Source organism: Pseudorca crassidens, chromosome 3 (assembly GCF_039906515.1).
Source record: "Pseudorca crassidens isolate mPseCra1 chromosome 3, mPseCra1.hap1, whole genome shotgun sequence".
Taxonomy (NCBI): domain Eukaryota; kingdom Metazoa; phylum Chordata; class Mammalia; order Artiodactyla; family Delphinidae; genus Pseudorca; species Pseudorca crassidens.
Window position 1 is genome coordinate 147402784 of NC_090298.1, and position 23730 is coordinate 147426513.

The window sequence follows — 23730 nt, forward strand, 5'->3', positions numbered from 1 at the left end:
GATTGGGCAAAAAAAGCACCAATAACTTCAGTCAATACATAATATTTCCAAGAATCTTGCATACATCACTGTTTTCCAATCTCATCCTTATGACAGACATCACTAATCAATTCAGCACTTCTTTCTACCAAGCCAAGATGTAGCTCCGGAATCTTTCTCAACACAGTGCAACAGGGAGCCATTGAGAAGCCACCAGAGTTGGCACATAAAGTGAAATCTATTTTCTGTCCCTGACTCAGGACCTTGGGAGGCAGGGAAAGAGAATGGGCATTGGCCAAATGAGAAAACTTCCATACATGACAAAGATCTCAAAAATGATACAGTTCATTACACAGAAGAAACTAAGGTCTGGAGTGTGGAAACTTTCTCCAGCTCTCCCTTATCCAAAATGTCCTTTACCAAACCATGCTGCCTTTCTCATCATCATAGTCAAAAATCCTTGGTCATTTAAGTAAACAAACATTTATCTGATACGTTAGACTCTGGCTAAGAAAGGAAGAGAGGGCAGCAGTCATGTAAAAAGTTTTTTGCTTTTTGTTTTTGTAAACTTTCCTTCTGCTCATTTGTCACCACCGACACTTCATTGTTCAGGCAGATGATCTACAGAAAAAATCAGGAATGGCTATTTCCAGCAAATGATAATTACAATGTGCTGTGCATAAGAATCAATCCATCCTACCCCTATGGTACCTGTAATTTTAATACCTTTTATCACAACATTTCTACTCCTACAAATAAGAAAAAAAGTCACTATGTAATCCCACATAATGACACGAGAACAACCAGCCCTACACCCAATCGGGTCTTCTTGGGATTTCAGAAGAACTAGACACGTCTGGTGTTTGCCATAAATATTGATTGTTTAATATTCCAGAGTAATGAAACTAACCAATAAAAATCATATCTGGAAAGTTAAAAGTGATGGTTGGAATGGGGATCTCTCCTCCTTGCCAGATTTCAATTTGAAATGAAATTGGGGCCTTCAGCGCTAAGACAGGGACCCCTGACCTCCGAGTAATTACTTTCCAACGTCATTTTCTTTAATTTGGATGAGCTAGTTCTATTCTAAGAATTGCTGGAAAGGCCCATTTTATGAAAATGAAGCCAAATCTTAGGAAAGACCTGTTTATTTCTTCCTTCCAGTTCAGGCACATCCCTGCTCCTAGTGAGGTGTGCTTGCTACATACCTCTAGTACTCCCCACTCAGCACTCTTTATCATTGTAATTACAGCAGCAAACCCAAGAGTCATTGAGGCTAATGACACAGCTTGCAGCTTAGAATGTCTGCAAGGCTCCTGGAATCAGCCCAGGGGACAGGGAAAGTCTGAGCAGGCAATTCCTTACACTTCTCCCACACTCCCTGAGATGTGGGTTCCTGGTATTTAGAAAAAGTGTTCCTTGAAGAAGGAAAAGCAATCTAAACTGAGGGGAAAGCATGTACAAAAATATGAAGGTATGGTACAGCACCACATTTTCGGGAGTATTTCACTCATTCATTCGCTCAACAAGCATTTATTGAGTATCCACAGTAAGCCAGGCACCCTCTGGGTGATAAGGATAAAAGAATGAGTAAATGTGATCCCTGCCCTCAAAGGGGTCCACAGAATGTAGGGGGCATGAGCACAAAAATCAGAAAATCACCTTGCAAGGGACTAAGTATGGCAAGCCTGATGACTGATCGTGTTATGGCCAGATCACAGAAGCTACGAATGGCCAGACTAGTGCATTTATGCCTTAATTTGGTAGACAGTAGGGAGCCACTGAACATTCTAGAGTAGGGGAGTTTCCTGGCAAAGATGAACAGGCCAGCTGTGAGCAGTGTGCACTGGAAGGGCAAGCAACCAGGACAGAGCATCAGATAAAAGTCTCAGCGTGAAAGAGGGCCAAACTATGCTCACCTGACTATGTCGATAACACAAAGGGACAGAGAGACACACTGTACCAGAGAGAAAGGAAAATAATAATAATAGACACCACTTATTTGGTGCTTTCTATGATCCAGGCACTGTTTTAAAGAATCACTGCTCTGAAGGAGAGACAGAGAGTTAAGAGCCTGCTATAGATGGAATGAGCCAAATGGATGGATGACCATCTTTAGGTCTGGCTCCAAAGAGAAGGAATGAAGATTAGGGAGGTCATAAAGTGTTTATCTAAGGTGCATTATGGGAACTGCAGATATGGAAGATTATAACTGAATAAGAAATGGTGATGCTTTTAAGGTGGAAGGACAGTAAGACAAACAACAGAGAATGATTTACATGGCTCTCTGCACCAGTAAGGCAGGAGTACCCAGCACAGCTGGCGCCCTCTAAGGATGTCGCCACTCCTTTAAATGTACATAATATACAGTAAGGAACCATGCACTGACATAAGTAGGCGGAAGCAAATGGCTATAAAGAAGGTTGTTACACTTGGCTTCTAGAGATCAAATCCTTGCCAAGCTACTGTTAGAATAAACACTCAGCATGTTAAGTTCTGTAACCGTGAAGCAGGACTACAGTTATTGACATCAACTTCCCCAAACCGGCTCATACCGTACCAGTTTAAAGCAGACATCCCAAACTGACTTTCTGAGAGCTGAATCCAGCTGTTTGAGGATCATAAAATGTTTATAAATATTTTTTAGTTAGCTGCCAACACTTAAACGTCAGGAAATTTCACATAAAGTACGGGGATTTTTAGCTTCTCTCAAGAAGTTGGGAGTTCTAGCAGCTGTATGGCTAATCCCACATGGTGTCAGTCAATCAAAGCTGAGTACTACTTGTCTTCATTAAACTTTAGAGTCCCTGCCTGGTACATTTCATTCTTTCCTTCACTCATTCAGTCACTCATTCTTTCATTCATTCGTTCAACAAGTATTTATCAAGTACTTACTATATGCCAGGCACTGCTGTAGGGTCCGGAGATACAAATGAACAAAACAAAAATCCTTTCATTCTGGAGCTCATATTCTTACAAGGAGAGCCAGCCAATAAACAAATAAATAAAGGAAAATATATCTATATCTATCTATATATCTATATAATCTATAGATATCTATATCTGTATCTATCTATATAGCTATATAAATTATATAGCTATATAGATAGATACAGATATATATCTCACTCATCTGGTGATAAGTACTAAGAAACATGAAGGAGTAGGGTGTAGAAATTGAAAGAGGATGGAGGGGTGTGGGGTGTTATAGACAGGGCAGTCAGGGCAGGGAAGCCTCTCTGATTAGATGACACCTAAGCCAAGATCTGATTAACAGGAGGGCACAAGCCCTCAGACCTGAGGGAGAGATAAGCCAAGCAGAGATGGAAATCCACCAGTGAGCTTAAGCAAAGGAGTGACACGGTTGGACATGCCTTACTTACAAAAGCCTTCTCTCTGGTGAGAGAACCTTCCACCAGTCATAGATGAGGAAGTTGAGGCTCAACTCATCTGGTACACTCATCCTGGTAGACAAGTTCTAAGTCTAATTTTATTTCAGCAACTTGAGTTAACGCTCATGTTCTCCCAGCCCACGCAGGAAAAATCTGACCCATGTAGTCCAAAACAAAGCAACAACTGGTGCTGAGCGTTTGACGAGACCTGGTATTCCAGAAAATTCATTCCTTGACCCAGTTTGAAATGCTTGACAAGAGGAAAAGATCTACTCACAATCAGAACGTGATCCCGCCCCATTGTGATGACTGTCCGGTTCACCGTGCGAAGAAGCTGGACCATGATTTCTTGGATGTGGTGGTAGGTGAAGGCCTGTAACACAATCAGAGACATCTGTGTGACAATCAGGACATTGTATCTGCACACCTATCCCAAAGGACATACAACAGTTGTCAAACATGGTGATCACCAAGGTCACTGCCACCACTACCGTCAGCATCAACATCAGCACCATCATCGTCATAATCACTGTCGTCCTCGTATCTCCATCGCCATCACCACCTGGCTTTGAGCACCAGGAACTTCACTAACCACCTTAAATTATAAGTCAGTGATTAAGAGCTTAAGCTCTGGAATCAGAAACTTATGGTTCAGAATAGTAACTCTGTCAAGAACTATTGTATTATATTGGCTGAGTTACCTAACTTCTATGAACCTTGGTTTCTTTATCTGTGTAACAGGATCTAACCTGGAATAAGGAGGGGATTTGATGCCGGAAATTGGCTATACAGGTGATGAAAAAGCTGAGACACCAAAGAAGGTAACTTAGGGATTAGCAACAGCAGGCGGCCACTGTCATCCCTAGGCTGCAGAGACAAATAAAAGGAGGCAGTGTTTCTGGAGCCCGGGACTGGGGTTATGTGATGGAAACTGTAACATGAGAGAGCTTTGTGCAGTAGACACTGCATTATCCACCTTGGAGGAAATCCACCATGAGCCAGGCTGTAACATTTATAGGGTTCTGTCCACTTTAAATCCAAGTCCCTGAACCTTGGGTAGGACTTACCGATGCTTTCTGAGCATTTTTTGGGGTAGGCAAGGGTTTCATGCATGTTTACCTACACCCTCAGATCCTTTTACCGGCGCAGACTTAAGGCACAGACTTAATGCATACCTGGGAGAGTGGTCATGGCTAAGAGGAAGGCCCTTGGGATTATAAATTCAGTAGCTCTGTGTCTGAGTTCCAGCTCTGCCCTTGCCAGCAGTGTGTCCTCACTTATCATCCTAACCTATCTGAGCTTCAACTTCCTTATCTATAAACTGTGGAAGGTTCTCTCACCAGTCTTTCAAGGTTGACGTGAACATAAAAGTGACACATGCCGTGGTGGAAAAATACACTCGCCTAATTCCACTGCAGGAGAATCTGTAGGTCTGAGACAGATCCTGGACATCTGTGATTTCTGAATTTTATGTGGGTTACTCTGATGACTGAGAACCATGACACAACACAGTAAAGCTCTGGAAATGAAGGCTTGTATTTGGGAACATCCTGTGACTCCAGGACCTAACCAGACCCTGACATCAAGAAAGTGATAAATAAATGGTGGCTGAAAAAGCAGACGACCACTCACTCATTCATAAGTACCTTATTAATCTTTGCTGCATTCAACTTAACTGTGGTTTCTTTCTTAATGTAACGAATGAATGGAAAATAGATTCATAGTTGGGGGAGGGAGAATGAGATAACAAAAGAAGATGTGCTTATTAAAAAATTCCCTCCCCTCCCAATGTGCTTTCCATGACTACTGGCACCCAAAGACGAATAACCCAGAGCTTGCTTTCTCTCTCTGCCCCAGACTCACTTCTTCTGTATGTTGGCTAATCTCCGATTCCCCAGCCCTGTGGAGCTCACCAGAAGAACCTCTGCCACCAGAGCTTCCATCAGAGCATATATTTTACAGAAACAATTTCTCATGCTCCATTAAATCCATCCAGACCTCAATGTCTTGCTAGGTTTGAGCTCCCCGCACCATCCAGCCTTTCCCCACATCTGGCATTTCCTCCTGATGCTCGGTGGTGGGCAAGAGAAAATTGCCCTTTACTTCTTGGCTGCAGGTGAACTTCTCTCCCGACTTCCTTCCCGTTTGTTTCTTCGAGTCTTTTTACTGACTTACAATCTCGTATTTCTTGCAATATATGAGCGTGATGCTTATGGTAATAACAACAATAGCTAACTTGCTGTGAGTTCTTACTAAATGCCTGGCACCTCGCTAAACACTTTACTTCCTCTCACAACAAGACTGACGCTGTTATGATCGCCATTGTTCAGATGAGGAAACTGAAGCCAGAGAGGTTAAGTAATTTGTCCAGGGTCACCCAGCCAGACAGTCAGGGAAAAGAATTCAAGCCCAGAAGTCTGGCTCCAGAGCCTGCTCCTCACCCAAAGCCCACCCAGGCTGACTGGAACATGAACACAGATCTCTGGTTGTTACTTTGGAGCTTCACTTGCCTCTTTCCATATGTCAAGATACATGGGTACCCTGCCTTCAACTGAGCCAACTTCCAACTGCCTTCAGTGACTTCTGACCTTTTCTTTCCCTTCTAGAAAATCTTCAGTGCTTTTTCTCATTAATCCCTTACCTTCTCTTCATTCCTTTGCAGTTTCATCAACCTAAACCCACTGCAAATGTATGTGATAGTTTCCATTTCATGTTATTTTTTTTTTCAGGATTACATCTCTTCTTTTACCAACAGAGATAATAAAACCCTGTTCTCTTGCCCTCCTGCCCGCTGCTTCTTTTTAATAGTCATTTCTTCTTAGTCCAAAGAGTAGCAATTAGACTGCTTGGGAAGTTTGGTATTTAAAAGCCGAAAACTGACAAATTCAATTCATTTCACTCTGAAAGCTCCCAATAAGGGAGGCTGTGTAGCAGAGTGTTCTGGGATCAGACCGATTTGAGTTTGAATCTCAATTCTGCTTATTTGAGCTGGCTGACCTTGAGCAAATTACCTTTCCTCTCTGAGTTTCAGCTTCTTTATTTATAAAATGTGGCAAACAGTAGAAACCTCAAAGTACGGGTTTGAGGAATAAATAAAGTACTGCAGGGAAAGCCCTCGATACTAAGGACTGTCACGTAGTAAGCCTTCAATAAGTGGTGGCTGCAACTCACGTTCCCCTAGGTCTACAGCAGCATTCCGGCCGGGCTTGCAGATTCCCATCACGTAGCAGAGAGTGCAGCAAAAGGCAATGCATAAAAAAAAAAAAAAAAAAAAAAAAAAAAGGCAATGCATAATCTAAACTCTGGATGATATTGAAATGCCGTCCAAAGAATGTATAGCACGTATGCAAATGGAAAACTTTCAAGATGATAAACCTGTGCGAAGCAGTAAAAATGCAGCCACAAATCACCCGCCATTCATTGATCCACTGTCAGGCAAGTGGAGGGAACCTCCAGGAAAGTGTCTTCCGGGCTCGACTAAACAGTCAGTGGCTTATAATTGAAATGACAAAGTCAGTCTTCCTATTATGGCCCTGGCAAAGGAATTAATCCATCCAACCTAAACACACTGCAAATCGTAGTGACTTTTTCCTTTTAATAATCATAGGCTGTGAGATCTGGAAGGAACTTGGAGTCCTTTCTTTAAATGAAATCTTATCCATAAACCTACTACACAACATAGTAAAAGGAGAACTCGAAGTGGGTGGGGCAACCCCTGTCTTCCTAGCTCACCCTAGGCCTGAAGCCAGCCCAAGGACTTTGTAGGATGAGGTTCAAAACTACTGCTTTCCTAGAGTACTTCCAGAATTGTAATAGAGCATGCCATATATGAGACGATTTTAAGTAATAATACACAGACACAGCATTTCCTAACTTTGAATCAAATTATGTGAAAGGTATCCCCTTCTTTCAGTTTTTTCTTTAACCCTTTCAATAACACCAAGTAGAAAAATCTCTCTTTGGCGCTAATATGTTTTTAATACCCCTTTAGTTCATGCACGACTCCTTTTTTAACAAAGAGGAAAGTCCTCAGGTTAGAGTAGACAGTACACAACAGAATCTAGTTAGAACTTAATAAAATTGTTTCATTTTTATTGTGTTTATTTTTAAAGCTATATTTATGGCAAGTGTTTAGGAAAAATATCCAAAACTTGGAAATAAAGCAAAACGAGGATGCATGGTTTTTATTTTATTTATTTATTTTTTGAGCCTACTATTTTATTTTTTTTGAATTTCTGAATTTTATTTATTTTTTTATACAGCAGGCTCTTATTAGTCATCCATTTTATACACATCAGTGTATACACGTCAATCCCGATCTCCCAATTCATCGCACCACCACGCCCACCTCCTGGTCACTTTCCCCCCTTGGTGTCCATACGTTAGTTCTCTACATCTGTGTCTTAATTTCTGCCCTGCAAACCGGTTCATCTGTACCATTTTTCTAGGTTCCACATATATGCGTTAATATGCAATATTTGTTTTTCTCTTTCTGACTTACTTCACTCTGTATGACAGTCTCTAGATTCATCCACATGTCTACAAATGACCCAGTTTCGTTCCTTTTTATGGCTGAGTAATATTCCATTGTATCTACGTACCACACCTTCTTTATCCATTCCTCTGTCGATGGGCATTAGGTTGCTTCCATGACCTGGCTATTGTAAATAGGGCTGCAATGAACACTGGGGTGCATGTGTCTCTTTGAATTATGATTTTCTCTGGGTATGTGAACAGTAGTGGGATTGTTGGGTCATATGGTAGTTCTAGTTTTAGTTTTTGAAGGAACCTCCATACTGTTCTCCATAGTGGCTGTATCAATTTACATTCCCACCAACAGTGCAAGAGGGTTCCCTTTTCTCCACATCCTCTCCAGCATTCGTTGTTTGTAGACTTTCTGATGATGCCCATTCTAACTGGTGTGAGGTGATACCTCATTGTAGTTTTTTGTTGTTTTTTTTTTGTGGTACGTGGGCCTCTCACTGTTGTGGCCTCTCCCGTTGTGGAGCACAGGCTCCAGACGTGCAGGCTCAGCGGCCATGGCTCACAGGCCCAGCTGCTCCGTGGCATGTGGGATCCTCCCGGACCGGGGCACGAAGCCGTGTCCCTTGCATCGGCAGGCGGACTCTCAACCACTGCACCACCAGGGAAGCCCTCATTGTAGTTTTGATTTGCATTTCTCTAATAATTAGTGGTGTTGAGCAGCTTTTCATGTGCCTGTTGGCCATCTGTATGTCCTCTTTGGAGAAATGTCTATTTAGGTCTTCTGCCCATTTTTTGATTGGGTTGTTTTTTTAATATTGAGCTGCATGAGCTGTTTATATATTTTGGAGATTAATCCTCATGGTTTTTAAATAGAGCATTTCTGTTAAGCCCATACTGGGGGGGAGAGGAGAAATGTGCTCTTACCCTCTCAGGAAACGTATCTTTATTTGATTAATCGTCTACAATTGATTAGAAACCAGAAATATCATAGCTACATAAAGATGGAGGTTAACTTGTAGAAAAACGACCAAATGTGATTTTTTTTGTTTTGCTTTTTGCTGGTTCTCTAAAGGTTCTACTGATCTGTAGAATTTTGTCTTACATGTAAGGACAATTTTCTATAAGCATCTCTTCTCCCACAAAAAAGTCAAGAATTCTAAATACTTTTGAATCAGCTCTTTCATTGTTCAGCTTGTTCTTCCCTAGTTTATCAAATAAAACTTTGATACATGCTCACTATCTAACTGTGTAAGATATTTTTAACCGTTTGAGGGCTCTACGTTATACAAGTGATGCTGACTACTTAATGGCAGTGATGTAACTTTCTTTATTTTTATCAAAGTTACAAATGTATGTAGTTTAAAAACATTCTCCAAGGTTCATTAAAAATACAAAACAGCAGTGCCTCACCTTCTCCTCCCCAGGGGAACTTCTTTACTTCTTTTAGCTGACATAGTTGTTATTTTGGTATTTACGACCATGTTGCCAGTAACACACTTGCATTACTTCTTTTATAAGCAAATGTCTTCCTCTTTCTGGTATTATCTGTAAACCCTCCACCATATATAAGACAAGGATTTCACTGTTGTTCCCCGCTCTGCCCCATTAGGCCCTGGCATCCTTCCCATTTCTCCTTCTTCCCATACAGCTATACTGTAATTTTGGTTTGATCAATAGTTGGTGTTTAAAATGTTTTGTAAACTATGACCAATTCCCATTTCTTGTACAACTTTTCATTTCCCAAAATGAGAAAAGCAATTTTGGGGGAAAAAAATCAGATATTCCTTTTAGTTCTTCGGATGATTGTTTTTAAACTATCTTTTCCCTAATTCATGATTGCCTCTTCTCCTATTTTTCAAAATTCTCTCTGCCTATTTTTAAGTTTGCTTTGCCTCATGGAGTCACTGTTTTCCTCCAGGTTACTCGTCTTCTGTTTGCCTGTTTTGCACTCTCTCTTTCTTGTTAGAGTTCTTTCTTAGTTCTCTGTAACCAGTGGTGGTAGGTCACATTTCAGTGCGGGTGACTCGAAGGCTGTTTGCCAACTCTGGGCATAGGAGTAGAGCTTGTGGTCTGGGAGCTTCACTGCAGGGTGATCTGGCTGGGACAGTTAGGAGGAGAGGCTCAAGTATCAGTATATACAAGTTTCTCTTCTGGATCAGTCTGGGCTGGTCGGATTACACAGTGGAGAATTCTCTGATTTCTCTTGTCTGAAGGGTTAAGACCTGGCTGCCAGCATTCCAGGAGCTGAGTGGGAGGAAAGTGCTGGAGCCTTCAGCTTCCAGGATGCATACTTTGGTTAAAAGCTTATGTTGAGTATGGCATCACTGCCTTCGATTTTGCCTGGTGTACGCTACTCCAGGTGCCCGCTGTTTTATCCTCTTTATAGAATAAACCTCCAGTGACCCAGATGCATGGAGTCAGGCTGCTTCTTACACAGATTTGCAACTGATCCTACTTGTTTGAACTCCTCTCCTTCCTCTCACCTCCAGCGGCACCCGGTACTACCATTACCTGAAACTTTGAGGGGACTCTTTGCTTTAGAATGGAAGAGTTTTCAGCTTTCCCCACTGCTGGCTTATGAATACCCTTCTTGGGTCTGCTGCGTCATTTATTACTTTTCCACTTGATATCTACTTTCCTTTTAAAAAAACTCCCTTTAATATTTTTCAGTAGGTTTTTAACAGGGAGCAAAATATATAACTGTGTTTCATCTACCATCTTTTCAGGGATTTCTACCCTAACATTTCATGTTTAAGTGTTTATAAGTGAGCTGATTTAATCAGAAATATTAAAAGTACATGGGATAATGGTTAAATAACAAAAAAATGAGACTGTGCAATACAAACGTCTGAAGTTTTGAAAAGAGTTCTAACGCAGCTCCTAATTTTACAGAAAGAAAAACTTCAATTTTTTTTTTGGAGGCGAGTGTGATAGTATAAGGTCATGTGACCAGTGACAAGTCGTGTCATTACAGCTAGAATGAAAAATCAGTTCTGCTGAGCAAGGTCCAGCCGACTGTTCCCTCTGCTCCAGCATGCGAACAGTCTTGGTCCTTGTGTTCATGCCAAGGACAATCCCAGCTCCTCTTTTCAGTATTAAGATGAAGAATACCAGGTCACAGCTACAGAGTTAAATCCAACGACCTTCTTTGTTCGTTTAGCAAAAGAGAAATAATGCATATTCTGACCATGACATCTATGGCCACTACTATTCTTCTCTGCTCTGTGTTCCTATATAAGTCTTTTCAACCTCGTTCTGATCTTGAAGGCACCACAAACACTCACCTAGAAAGAAAATACACTAAATTCCAAAAAACAGTACCAGCCATCACCTAGAGCAGAGTCGCCCTCTCTCTTTTTATGGCTCCTGGAGGTGATGTGATTTTCTCATGAGTTCTGGGTTTAATGCTAGTTTATTTCCTCCTGTGTGAACTGGTTTCCATCCTGAAAGACTTGACTTCACTGCACAACAGCTCATTGTGTGAAGCAAGCGACAGAGGCAGCTGCTGACTCAAGAGAAGTGGGAGTCGGGGTCAGTGCAGTCAGGCGGGGGGGGCTTTGCTGCACCCTATCATCTCTGCCTCTCCTACCCACTGGACCACACCGCCCCCCCCACTTCCCAGGTAGGACTTGGGCAATGCCTTCATGTGGTCATGAGTGTCTGCACCGTGGGTTAGCTTTCTCTAGAAGGGGAGAGTTTGAGTTGGTGGTAGGGGGAGATAATAAAGGAAAAGAAGATGTGGGTTCTCATTCTCATGCTGATGTTACCTGACAATCTTGAGGTCATCCTATAAGCTAGGAGCTGTGCATGTAGACTTGACATCTATGATCTCATTTAGCTTTTTAAAAAAAATCCAGTGAAGCCCCAGATGTGAAATATGAGGATTAAGAGAAGCTTAGTCACTTGCCCAGAAATTATCCACTCACTGCGGGGCAAGCCTGAACCCAAGCTCAGCTCTAATTCCACACTCTTTCCCTGATACGAAGTGCAGTGGTGCTGGGAGGTGGGAGATGCTTCAGGCCCTCCAAAACCTCTCTGGCAATGATTCTCAGGGTTACGAAAATACAGAGTCTCTCCTAGCACAGAGGTTATGGAGCTACCACTAATTATGCTCCTTTCTTCTGTTGGTCAACCTTACATCTCTGAGCCTCGGTTTCCTCATCTGTACACAGGCATAATCGCACCCACAGTATCAGAATTATCTTGAGAATCTCATGGTTCTCTGCAGGTATTTCTAACACTGATCGCTAGCATTCTTTGAGCTTTCACTACATGCTGTGCATACATTACCTTAAGGAATTCTGCAATTCCCTCCCTATGAAATGCAGGAAATACTTCTATTATCCCAGATTTACAGATGAGGAAATAGACTCTGGCTGTGGTCACACACCATGTAAATGCTGATGCAAGTTCCAGCCCAGGCCTGTCTGACTCCAGAGTCCAGGCTTGTAACTGCCACTGGCTCCATCTTTTAGGATCACAGAAATGAATGGATGCGGCAGCACTCTGTAGATGATAAATCATTCAGCAAATTTTTCCAAAGTAGATAATAACACAAACATTTGTGTGCACAGCTGTTTATAGCATATTGTATTGCTTATAAGATCCAAATGTAGAAAGCAAGATAAATGTCCCCAAATCAGGGATCCTATTATATAAATGATGGCTTATCCACACAGTGGAGTAGGAGAGCATAGATATTCCTTGATCTGGAAAGATATCCTTAATATATCAGTAAAAGGAGACTACAGAGCACCACATGTGATAGAAGCCCACTTATGTTTTTGAAAAATATTTTCTATGTCCAAAAGGTCTGGAAAAATGCATAGGAAATCATTAAACAGGGAGAGGAGGGAGAGATGTGAGGTTAAAGGGATAATTTACTTGCTATGGTTTGTTGGACATCTTCACAGTAATCATGTATAGTAACAAAGAAAATAGAACTATTGCCCAATTGGAACAAAATGAAAGTCAGTCTACACACCTAAGGAATCATATTACAGAGGACTGAGTGGATACCTATCAGGGACCGCAGTGTGCTGCAGGCAGCCCTGTGTTCAGAGGCGAGGGTGCTTCCCCTCCTGAGAGCGCCCACCCTGTGCTAGCGTGGCCATGGAGTCTCAGTGCTCACGTGCTGGAGGGCTGTTGTCAACGTTACCGAGCGGACAGAGAAGAACTACAAAGTCACGTGGGTTAACACTTTTGTAGAAGGCGCAACTATGAAATATTTTATTCCATTTATCAGATGCTTTTAACTTCCATTTCCTGGCAGGTGAAAAAAAAATCTACTTAAAGCAACCAGAAAAAAAAAAAAAATGACAAAACCATCACCTCCCACAGAAAAATCCCATTGTGCCTGGAGAGAAATGTTGCTTTTATTCAGATCCTGCAAGTTGCTCTGTGGGGCTTTTATTACAATACACTGAAATCTACAACCTACAGCCTAGAGTGGAAAAAATGAACCTCCCAAGGTCTATGAGGTTAATGCTGATGAATGGAGGCTGGTTGGAGCCACTTGTGAAGATGTACCTTGGAGACGCTCCACTTTTGGGTTTTGTTCTTCAAAACAGGAGGAATCTATGGGGACTGTGTAAGGAGAAATGGATAAGGAACACAACTAACATCTGCTGAATTCATACTACGTGCCAGGCAATGGGCTACGTGCTTTGTATTTATTATCTCACCGCATCTCGACCAAAACCCTGGGAATAAATATTACCCTATTTTAAGATGTAAAATAAGATCCATTCTAATCTAACTATTATTACTGTTCAGTATATACCGAGCACTTAATATATGCCAGATACTATTTATAAGTTCTTTACACGAATATCTCAGCTAATTCACAGAATAATCTTATCAATCTACTACACTGGCTCTCCCCATGTTACAGATGAGAAAATTCAGAGGTTTATGAAACTTGTCCAAAGTCACAGAACTGTAGGTCGTGGAACTGGATTTGGATCCACGTCCCCTTGGTTGCAAGGCTCCTGTGTTGTATACATGGCTATTGACAGCAATTTTGTATTGTCTGTAATAGCTAAATGTAACAAGGAAGATAAATATGCAAATGGCCTGCCAGAAATGGGCACCTTTAAGGTCTCCACTGTAGAAATGGGGTCTGTGAACTATTTATAATATTTTTTAAAAATTAACAGAAATTGTACACTCACTCATTTTCAGTGTTATTACACTGGCTTAGGGCAATGTCAAAATTCCTTATGTGAATGAGAATAAGATAAACTCCAGATAGGAAGGCTGTTTAATTCTGCTGGTTTAGAAGATTCAGAAGGCGCTTATATATTACCCTTTTTTTTAATGAGTAAACAAATTATCTAATGTTTAATACATTTTGCTTGTTCAGGAGACAATGTATTTTATGCCTCCATCAGAATATGGTAAGGAGTGGTGGAAAAAACCCTGGTGGTGAAGATCTTTGTTCCTATTTATCCAGAAAGTCATTCAAATATGGTTCCATCCCTCCATGTCCTGATTACGCAGTGAGCCTCCTCCCTCCATTCCTGTGCTCCTCTCTCTCTCCCCTTCCGCTAGCAGTCTGGCATTTCTCTTCTGCTTCCTTCTGCTTTGTGCCTCTGCTTTGTCACCAGCCTTCACCCACCATCCTGGGATGGCTTTAGCCACAGGCAAAGAAGGTACCTATTCAGACCAGAATGATTCTCCCCCACCCCAAATGATTTCCCAAATATACCTCCAACTATTTGTTGATATTTGAGGTTCCATGAATAAAATGTCATTCTTTGACTGAAGGCTAATTCTCTCCTGTTAAAATGAGGACCCGAATGAGAGCATTAGAATACTAGACCATAAGCCCCTCTGAGGTAAAAGTCATAACATATCCACTCCTACCTGACCCCGCTTCATGGTTGAACAAATAGATTGTGAATCACCTGTGAGATCCTTGAGGACAGAGATTAGGTCTGTGTCATTATTTTAGGTTCAACACCTAGCACAAATATCTGACACACAAGAAGTAATCACCACATTTTTATTAAGGGGATGTAGATTTCGTTTAATTAATTAATTAGAAAAGCAAATACGAGATGTCAGATAACTGTTGTAGAGAGTAAGGAGAGATTGTTAGATAAGGGGATGAAATCAGAATGTCAAATCTAGAAGCTTCTGGGCGTGGACTTCCTCAACTGTATGGGCCACACAGCTTTACCCTACACAAATGACTAAGGGGTTCTTAGACAAGCTGAGAGTGGAATCAAAATACATACACAATCTTCTAACCTCCTTCCCACAGTGAAAATGTCCCTAATCCTCCCGACAAAGAATAGAGATACCAGACAGCTCATCTGGCGGTGACTGATCTAGTTTCCTCAGTAGGGTCTCCCCAAATCAAAACTCTACTGTCCTCTTTTTTTTAATGGACTCTCTGCCCCACAAATCCCTCCCAAATCAGGCAGGCACAAAACTGAGCTCAGAAACAGGTCTCATGAAACATCCCAGGATCCTGTGTCTCAGCCAGAATTCAGAGCCCTCGCTCACTGACAAGTCTTAAAGATCAATTAGGCCAGAAACGTTAGAAAAATTACCACCAACAGGAGGAGACTTTAAAATCTTACCCTTGAACCTCTGTTGCTTGGCCTGGAGGGGATGGAGGAAGTAGGCCAATCTTAAATGCAAGAGAACTGGCCGGAAAAGAGCAATAAGTCTGAGGAGTGAATGTGCATCCTCTGATCTCCATGTGCAGTTACACAGACATCGATGTTGCCTTTTCAGTTAAGAAAAACTCTCCCTGGAAACTCATCTCTAGAAGGAACGAGCAATACAAAACTTGTGCCGCTCTCTATGGTGCTGATAAAATCCTTCCTCCTAGAACAAAGGCATTTTCCTCATCTGGAGAAGGTGGAGTTCAATCTCTCTCCCCCTCCCTCTCTCTCTTTCTCTCTCTCTCCCCTCACTGACCCCCAGAGCATGTGCATGTGTCTGTTTTAATGTTCATAAAGCATGCGTGATTTTCTTCACTGTTCCCAAATTGTAATGATGATTTCAAATATTTTTAAAGTTCTATCACACAGCTAATATTTACTTTCATCCCCAGCCAACTCTTTTCAGAAAGTTTAGGTTGTGTGCTTCCTCCTCCCTCATTATCTCTCTCTGACCACTATATATCTGCAATAAATTTGAAAGAGGAAGAACTAGTTTATTCTTCTGATTTACTCCAAAATTTCCAATTTGATCTATGGTTTCTGGTGGCTTTCTGGAAAAGAAGGTGGCCATCTATTTCCTGGTCTCCATAATATACTCAGTGCCCTCCACTTTAATCCCTGGCTCTGATCCTTCCCTGACCAGCTGCAAGCAGGGAAGTCCTTCTTCTGAGTATTCAGTCCCTTTTTATTCTCAGCGAGCGAGAGTCTAGCATAATTCATTAGTATAACCAATTCATCTTGAACGAAATGCAAGTGTTTAGTCCTAGAAGTACATTGAGTTCCTTTCTGGTAAGTGTGTAGCATCTAGAAGTAATCTTCCACTCCCAATGCTCCTAGTTCTGGGGTGATTTTAATCTTCCCATAATCACAATGTCATCACGAGGCAGAGTTCACCTCACCTTAGCCTTGGACTGCAACCAGGTCCTTCAAGGGGTTGTCTTTTGTGTCTGGTGTAGTTTTGCTTCTCCCAGGTCCTAATCCAGCCACCCTTGGTCAGCTCATTCTTCCCACAGAGAAGAACCTGAATGCCTTTAAGAGCAAGTTTTTACCTGTGTCTGCGATGCCCTTCTACCCATGGCCACCTGCCAATCAGGTGACTCAGCAGTCAGAAAACCCAGCTCAATCATCACCTTTGGGAAGCCTTTTCTGACTCAATCACTCTAAACTCCCACTTCACCCCAGGCAGGATTAGTCGTTGTTCTTTTTGGGTGCCCACAAAACCTTACTCATACTTCCCAAAACTAAGGGACCACATATTTCAATTCTGAATGACCAAAGTGCGGTATCTCCTTGACACAGAGGAAGCTCAAAGTACATGAATAAATATATAAAATCAATGTGTCAGTGAATAGAAGGATGGTTGGACAGATGGTTGGAAGGATGAATGGATAGATGAATGATATTGCCTAAATTTACATCTTATCAATTCAGAGTCTGATGCAAAATATCAGATGTGTTATCTATTCTCAAAGAACAAAGATGCTGACAGTTTCTTTCCTTCTTTTTCTTATATGAAGACACCATCTCCTCTTCTTCTTTCACTTTTTACCCTATAACTAAGAGGATGTGGTGTTGTAGCTTGCCTTTCAGAATAGGTTTCAAGCAGATAAATATTTAGTCTTTTAGGGGTCGTTCAGAAGCTTGGAAGATTATAACTACTCCTCTCCAACCTTCCCTGAATCGTGCCATTCCTTGCCCCCAGATATAAAAACATCTCTTCTGTTCCCTAAAGTTTCTGTTTCTCTACTCACAGAAAAAAAAAAAAAAAATACTCCCCTTTCCATGGAGGTTGCTTTCAAACTCTGCTTATGAGGTTTCTAGTGCCTCTCCATAAGGTTCTTTGAGGCACAGCTGCCTTGTTACCTACTCACAGCTACAGGGATGCTTGTCAAGCCAGAGGGGGACATAAAAAATACCAGCTTTGCCTGCATTTTTACATTTCTGATCCCTCACAAAAATGTACAGGAAAAATTATAATGTCTAACAAAATCAACTATCCCTTTATCCATTCAGTATACTTCTAAATTACACAGAGTAGTTATTTAAAGTCATTATTTCTTGCACAAATATTACCAGGAACAAAAATGACATAATATACCCATAATCCAGCCCTGAAACATATCTAAATCCTTCTTCTGTGATGCCTTCAAGCTCTCATGCCTAAGAAATCCCTCTGCAGCTCGCAGACAATTTGTGTTCTGCTTTTTCCAGTTAACATGGCATAGCATTTTTATTAATATACTTGATGGCCAAGGGAAGTCTGTTTTTACTTACCCCTTGAGGAGGTGTAGGGGAAACGTTCAGATTTAGACAGATTGAATTCTGACTCTGCTGCTAATCTGCTGTTTGTTCATCAGTAACAGGGGCATGATAACAGCTTACTCACAAGATTATGGTAAGAGTTGATTTCTGTATATAAGGTCCTTGACAAAGCATCTGGCTTATAGCAAACATTCATTTATGGGTGACTCACAAATAACAGTAATACTTTGAAAACATTAATCTATCATGAATTAGAAAATAAAGTATGCATGAGTAATTAAGATAAGACACGAGACTGAATTCAAATAAATTCAACCTTTGGGCAAGATCCCCAGAACATTGAGAGTTTATATTTATTCACCTGAAATTAGAGATACTTAGGTGGAAAAGCTTGAAAATAACTGAAATCCATCATCACTCTTTCACAGATACACTTGAGTGACCTGCCTCAGATCACACAGACTGTCAGAACTAGAGCTGGATATAGAACTCACATGGTCTCAAAAACTGTTGCAGGTTCTGATATCAAACGTCACCTCCCTGTCACCACCACCTCAACCAATGCAGCATGGAAAGCAGACATCATTAATGAATTAATCAAATACTTTTTGAGGGATTAATTCAGGCCAAGAGGGAAGGAAAGAAGAGACACATATTGAGTATCAACATGGTAGCCATGGCTAACAAAATATGAAGCTGAGGCTCAGGGAGGACATACAGCTTCCCCAAGATCACACAGCTAGCTAGTGGTGAATCCACGGTCTATGTGTCTCCAAAGTTCATAATCTTTCAACTAGAATTTAACTCAATGAAAACCAACAGGTATTTCTGACTGCACAGTCTGTACCAGATGCTATGTTAGGATATGGCAGTGAACAATACAGATGCAGTCCCTGCATCCATGAGGCTTAAAAGACACTTCAAAGGTGAGCAAAATGTGATGAGAGTCAGGTAAGGTGAAGTACCTACCACCTCTGTAAACTATTCATGTAATATGGACGCGTAAATATGAGCCTCTACCCTCTGTCCAGAGTTCAGTTACACTATAGGTTAAACGTGCTCAAACAGGCTGGCCTGGAAATTTGACCACCATTATTCTTCTGCATTATTTCTGTGGGAAAATGCATGCTGAATTCTAAACTGATATATAACGACTTTGGGAGCACAACAATACTCAAAGTTAGTACCTGCTTTTTATCTGAGGTTTTAATGCAACAGCAGCAGATTTACCTTTCTCATTAGGTTCTTCTGAGTATAAAAAATAAAATTAGTGTCAGCATGTATTTCTAGAAAGCAGACTCATTGAAGATAGGAGGATCAATCAAACCACGAAGATTAATTATTGAGTTCCTGCTCGGAATTGGGCACTATGCCCAGGCAATGTACAAATATAGAAAAAAAATATAAGATCGAATCAGCCCTATCCATGGAGAGTCTGTAAACCAGCTATAGGACACCCACATAAGAGCACTTGCAGTAAATGGTAGTCTATGTCAAAATTCTAGACGACTGGGGTAAATACATGTCTTTGAAATGGGCTGGGGGGTCAGAGATAAGGAGAATTAACCCAGGCTTCAAAATAGCTCTGATCTGGAAACAAATGCATTCAGAAAGAGCTCATGGTGGCAGTAGGAGGAGTGCTAACCATGGAGGAAGGTGCAGGGCAAGTGTGCCCCCCAAAATGAATAGACCACGGACTGGAGCTAGGAGTACTGGGAAATAGGTCTCAGAGGTAGTTGTAAATGAGGGAGCATTTTGTCTTAATCACCTTTGCCCCCTGCCCCCATGCCTAGAACGGTGCCTGACAAACAGTAGGCGCTCAGTTAATGTTTAGTGAGGTGGAAAGACGTCACCTTCATAGAAAAGAGAAATAACAAAAAAAGTGCTAGTCCTGCTTCAACATATTGAAGTCCTATTGACAGTCCATATTGACAGTCCAATATGACAATAACAAACATAACACTGCACACAATTAAGTGCTAAATTCTATGATAAGTCAGAAGTTGTCAGCATGCAGGAGGGAAAGTGACTAAGGTAGGGCAAAAAGAATCGGGGATGATTTCTTTTTTTTTGGCGGTATGTGGGCCTCTCCCTGTTGGGGCCTCTCGCATCGTGGAGCACAGGCTCCGGACGCGCAGGCTCAACGGCCATGGCTCACGGGCCCAGTCGCTCCGCGGCATGCGGGATCCTCCCGGACCGGGGCACGAACCCACGTCCCCTGCATCGGCAGGCGGACCCCCAACCACTGTGCCGCCAGGGAAGCCCGGGGATGATTTCTTAATGCGAGGGGACTTGGGTTGGGTCTATCAGGAAGGGCAAGGTTTGGGTTTCAGGAGTCACAGCTGAGATACTTACAAGGCTGAGACAGAAACAAATGCATGGGAACAGACACTTAGGAAACAATAGGAAGTGGTGGGATTGTGGTTTTTAGTAAATAATTTGGCAAGCCAATCAAAACACATCTGTGGGCTAGATTCAGGCTGTGAACCACCAACTGGAGGCCCTCAGGACAAGAAGAAGGAAGAAAAAAAATGCTTTTCAGATGGAGGAAACAGGTAAATGACAGAGAGAGCAAGGAGCAGGAAGGCTTAGTGGGAGAGGAAGAGGGGTCTCCCCAGAACCCAGAGTGCCACTGAAAGCAGTAGGAAATGTGGCTGCAGAGAAAAGCTAAGTTGAGTTTGTATTCCAAGTAAAGGAAAAGATAATAAATTAAGAGTGAAAGACAACTTCAGCATGCTATGTTGCTTGGAGAAATTGTGCTGGAATTAAACGTTGTCTTTTCTAACCTTGGCTGCTAAATCAACTGTGTTTATCTCTAAGACTAATATCATCTAAAATCGCCCTGACAGAATGTCCATTCTAGAACTCTTGGGTGGTTTTCTGGAAACGTCCCTAGTGCAGTCATGGTTGCTGCCCCCAGATTGCCTATGACAGCTGGGGCTCTATAGACAGAGCTGTGGATCAAAAGCATCTTCAAAAACAGAGCACTTGTTTCCTCACTTAACACATTTCACTTAAGGATTTACATTTATACCAGTTGAGCAAATCAAAGTTATAGTTCCCTCAGTAACTGTAACCTGGACCAAATATAGCTATATTTTTCTGCCGCTGAGCGGGCTTTTAACTCATGCCTCCCAACTGTGAACAGGAGATTTAATTCAAACATTATGCAAGAAATGTTTTTTTGGAAAACAAGTGGCTGGTCCAGTGAAGGTTTAGTGTAAATGATTGTTCCTTTCAATTTGTGTTTTTATGCAAGGGTTCCCTACAGACACTGATCTTCACAGCATACTCCACAGTCTTGTGAACAGGGGTGAATGGAAAGGTACCTTCTCCACTCGTGCAAGCTGCCAGCTTGCCCATTCATGGGTCAGAGTCTAGCTTTGCCATCGCAGGCTGCTGGTGTTGACTGAAGCCTCCATACAGAGCCAGGACTGAGGTGAGAGGGTAAGGTGATCAAGGCACTTGCCCAGGAGGCAAAATTTCAGGAGTGTCAAGAAACTCATTAGTCAAAACAAATAAAATTTAATGCTACATTTTTAAAAAATATATAAATGCAAAAAATGTATGACAAACAAAATCTTAAAATACTGATTTTTAAAAATATTGCACTGAAATATTCTTTTTCTTGATTACTGAATTTCTGGTGCCCACTTATACTTTGCCTCCACCCCCAGGCAAGTGCCTCACTTGCCTGACCCTCGTCCTGGCCCTGGGAAGCCGTCGGGAGGGAGTGCAGAGAGGACGTAGTGGATTTGGCTGCAGGCAAACTCTTTTAAACTTTGGTCATAGCCAATAGAGGAATACTGAAGAAGACTTCAGAAGTACTTCTAGTTGGTGCTGATGGAGCAGAAGGTGTTGGATTATTCATTTTATTGGGAGGAGTTCTCGTCAACCATCAACAAAAACTGTCTTCTAATTTTCCAGGTGACTCCCCTGAGAAGAAACGACCCAAAGACCATCCAGTAAGTTATGCCAAACCACCCACTTACCAAGCCTGCCAAACAAAGATCAGGCGACATTCATGTCCCAAACGCTGGCCTAGCAATTACCGCATGAACAGGCTTGTCAAATAGCCCAAGTGAATGCTGTAGCCTGCGAGGTCCTCGAGACCAGGAGAGGTTGCAATACTCCACGTTCCCGGTCCCCAGAGCCTAGTTCTGGGTTAGTGCACGCTGATGTCGGCTTAGTCAAGTAATTACACAATTGCTCATTTAGTCGGAGGTTCCAATCACCTCCAGACAGATTGAGGCAGTTAACAGAGTGGAATCCTCTACTAAGGCTAGTGATTTGTCTGTGGGTTTTGTTGTTTTGACTGAAAAAGCAGAGAAAACTCCTTATCTATCAGCAGCCCTTCACACTGGATCAGGTGTACTTTGGGGAACTGCTCATCCTCAAAATGCATTCTTTGGAAGTGAGCAATCATTCCTGAAATACTTCAAAACTAAGCTTAATTAAAAATAAAAAAGTTAGACCTACAGAAAAGTTGCAAAAACAGTACCGAAAATTCCTATGCATCCTTCCTCCAGCTTCCCTTAGTGTTAACATCCTAATGTGAGCATAATCAGAGCACAACTATCAAAGCAGGACATTTGTATCAGTACAATACTATTAACTAAATGGCAGACCTTATTCTAATTTTGCCAATTTTCCTTCTCACGCCATTTTCTGCTTCATGACCTAATTCAGAATCCCAGTTTGAATGTAGTTGCCATGTTTCCTAAGTCCCCACCAATCTGTGACAGTGCCTCGGTATTTCCTCATCTTTCATGACCTCAAGTTTTTAAGAGTACTCATCTGTTATTTTGTAGAATATCCCTCAGTTGGGGATCGTTTAATGTCTTCTCATTATTAGACTGAGGGTGTGTATTTTTGGCAGGATTCCCCAAAAGAACGGTGTCGTGTCCTTCTCAGTACCTTTCTCAGGAGGCACATGATGCTGATGTGTGCCCTTCCTGGTGATGCTCCCTTTCATCACTTGGTTAAGGTGGTGTCTGTCAGGTTTCTCCACTGTAAAGTTACTATCTTTCCTTGTGTCATTGATAAGTGGATACTTTGGGAGGATACTTTGAGACTATGCAGATATCCTGTTTCTCATCATACTTTTGCCCATCACGTTCAGTATCCATTGGTGGTTCCTCCTGTAACAATGATAACTGAGGTGTTTGCCTAATTGAAAATGATGAGCTTCTTATCATCTTTAAACCCTATGTAAGGCCCAAAGGCCCAAAGCTACTGAGGTGAAAGATAATAATCTCCCTGTCAAATGTGACTTTCCCACAGCTGTATGGATCAGACATCTAGTTTAGGCACAGCACATCCATGGCACCAGAGTCATCATCCCCAACCTTCACTTATGCAGGAAACTGGGCTCTCGTTCTCACTGGCCCACATGAGTCTTCAAAATTCTCCACGCTACTAGGAAAGAAGCCATTGCCAATCAGTAAGAATTGTCATGGGAAATGAAACACATTTCTTTATCTCTGCTCTAGGTTGGGGGTTTAGTTTGTCTTTAAATTGCTATATCCCTGGAGCATCTTCTCATTGCCCAGTCTCATGAGAAACTTTAGAAGCAGCAGATCCAGGGTCACTGGGGAGAACGGAAGTGCACAGGCAGCTCCCCTGTGCCTGTGGGTTTTTCTCATTTGGGGCAATTCCTTTGAGTCCCAGACAGTGGTATGCTGGTAAATGTTTATCAACTGTCTCTCCAGGAAGGGAAAAAAATACAAGTCTGGATATTAAGTGTTTGTCAATTTTCTGGTAAGAGTACTTCCTTCATGGTTGATTTCAAGCTACCACTGTGACATCACTGAACACAACTGGGAAGAAACGGGCTGCAGCAGAGCATTAAACATTACTATCTATAATATTAAATATCTGTATGTATTTCTACCATACAGACACAACAATGTAAATAACCTCGAGCACACAGATAA

The 23730-nt window shown here is 41.8% G+C and overlaps 1 protein-coding gene across 1 annotated transcript in view; it reads right to left on the reverse strand.

Annotated features, from left to right (window-relative positions):
• Positions 1–23730, reverse strand: part of DOCK2 (dedicator of cytokinesis 2) — a 405630-nt gene that overhangs the window by 223201 nt on the left and 158699 nt on the right. Inside the window, exon 27 of the mRNA XM_067732884.1 lies at positions 3649–3744. Coding sequence (XP_067588985.1) covers positions 3649–3744 — 96 coding nt within the window. The remainder of the gene's footprint in view (positions 1–3648; positions 3745–23730) is intronic.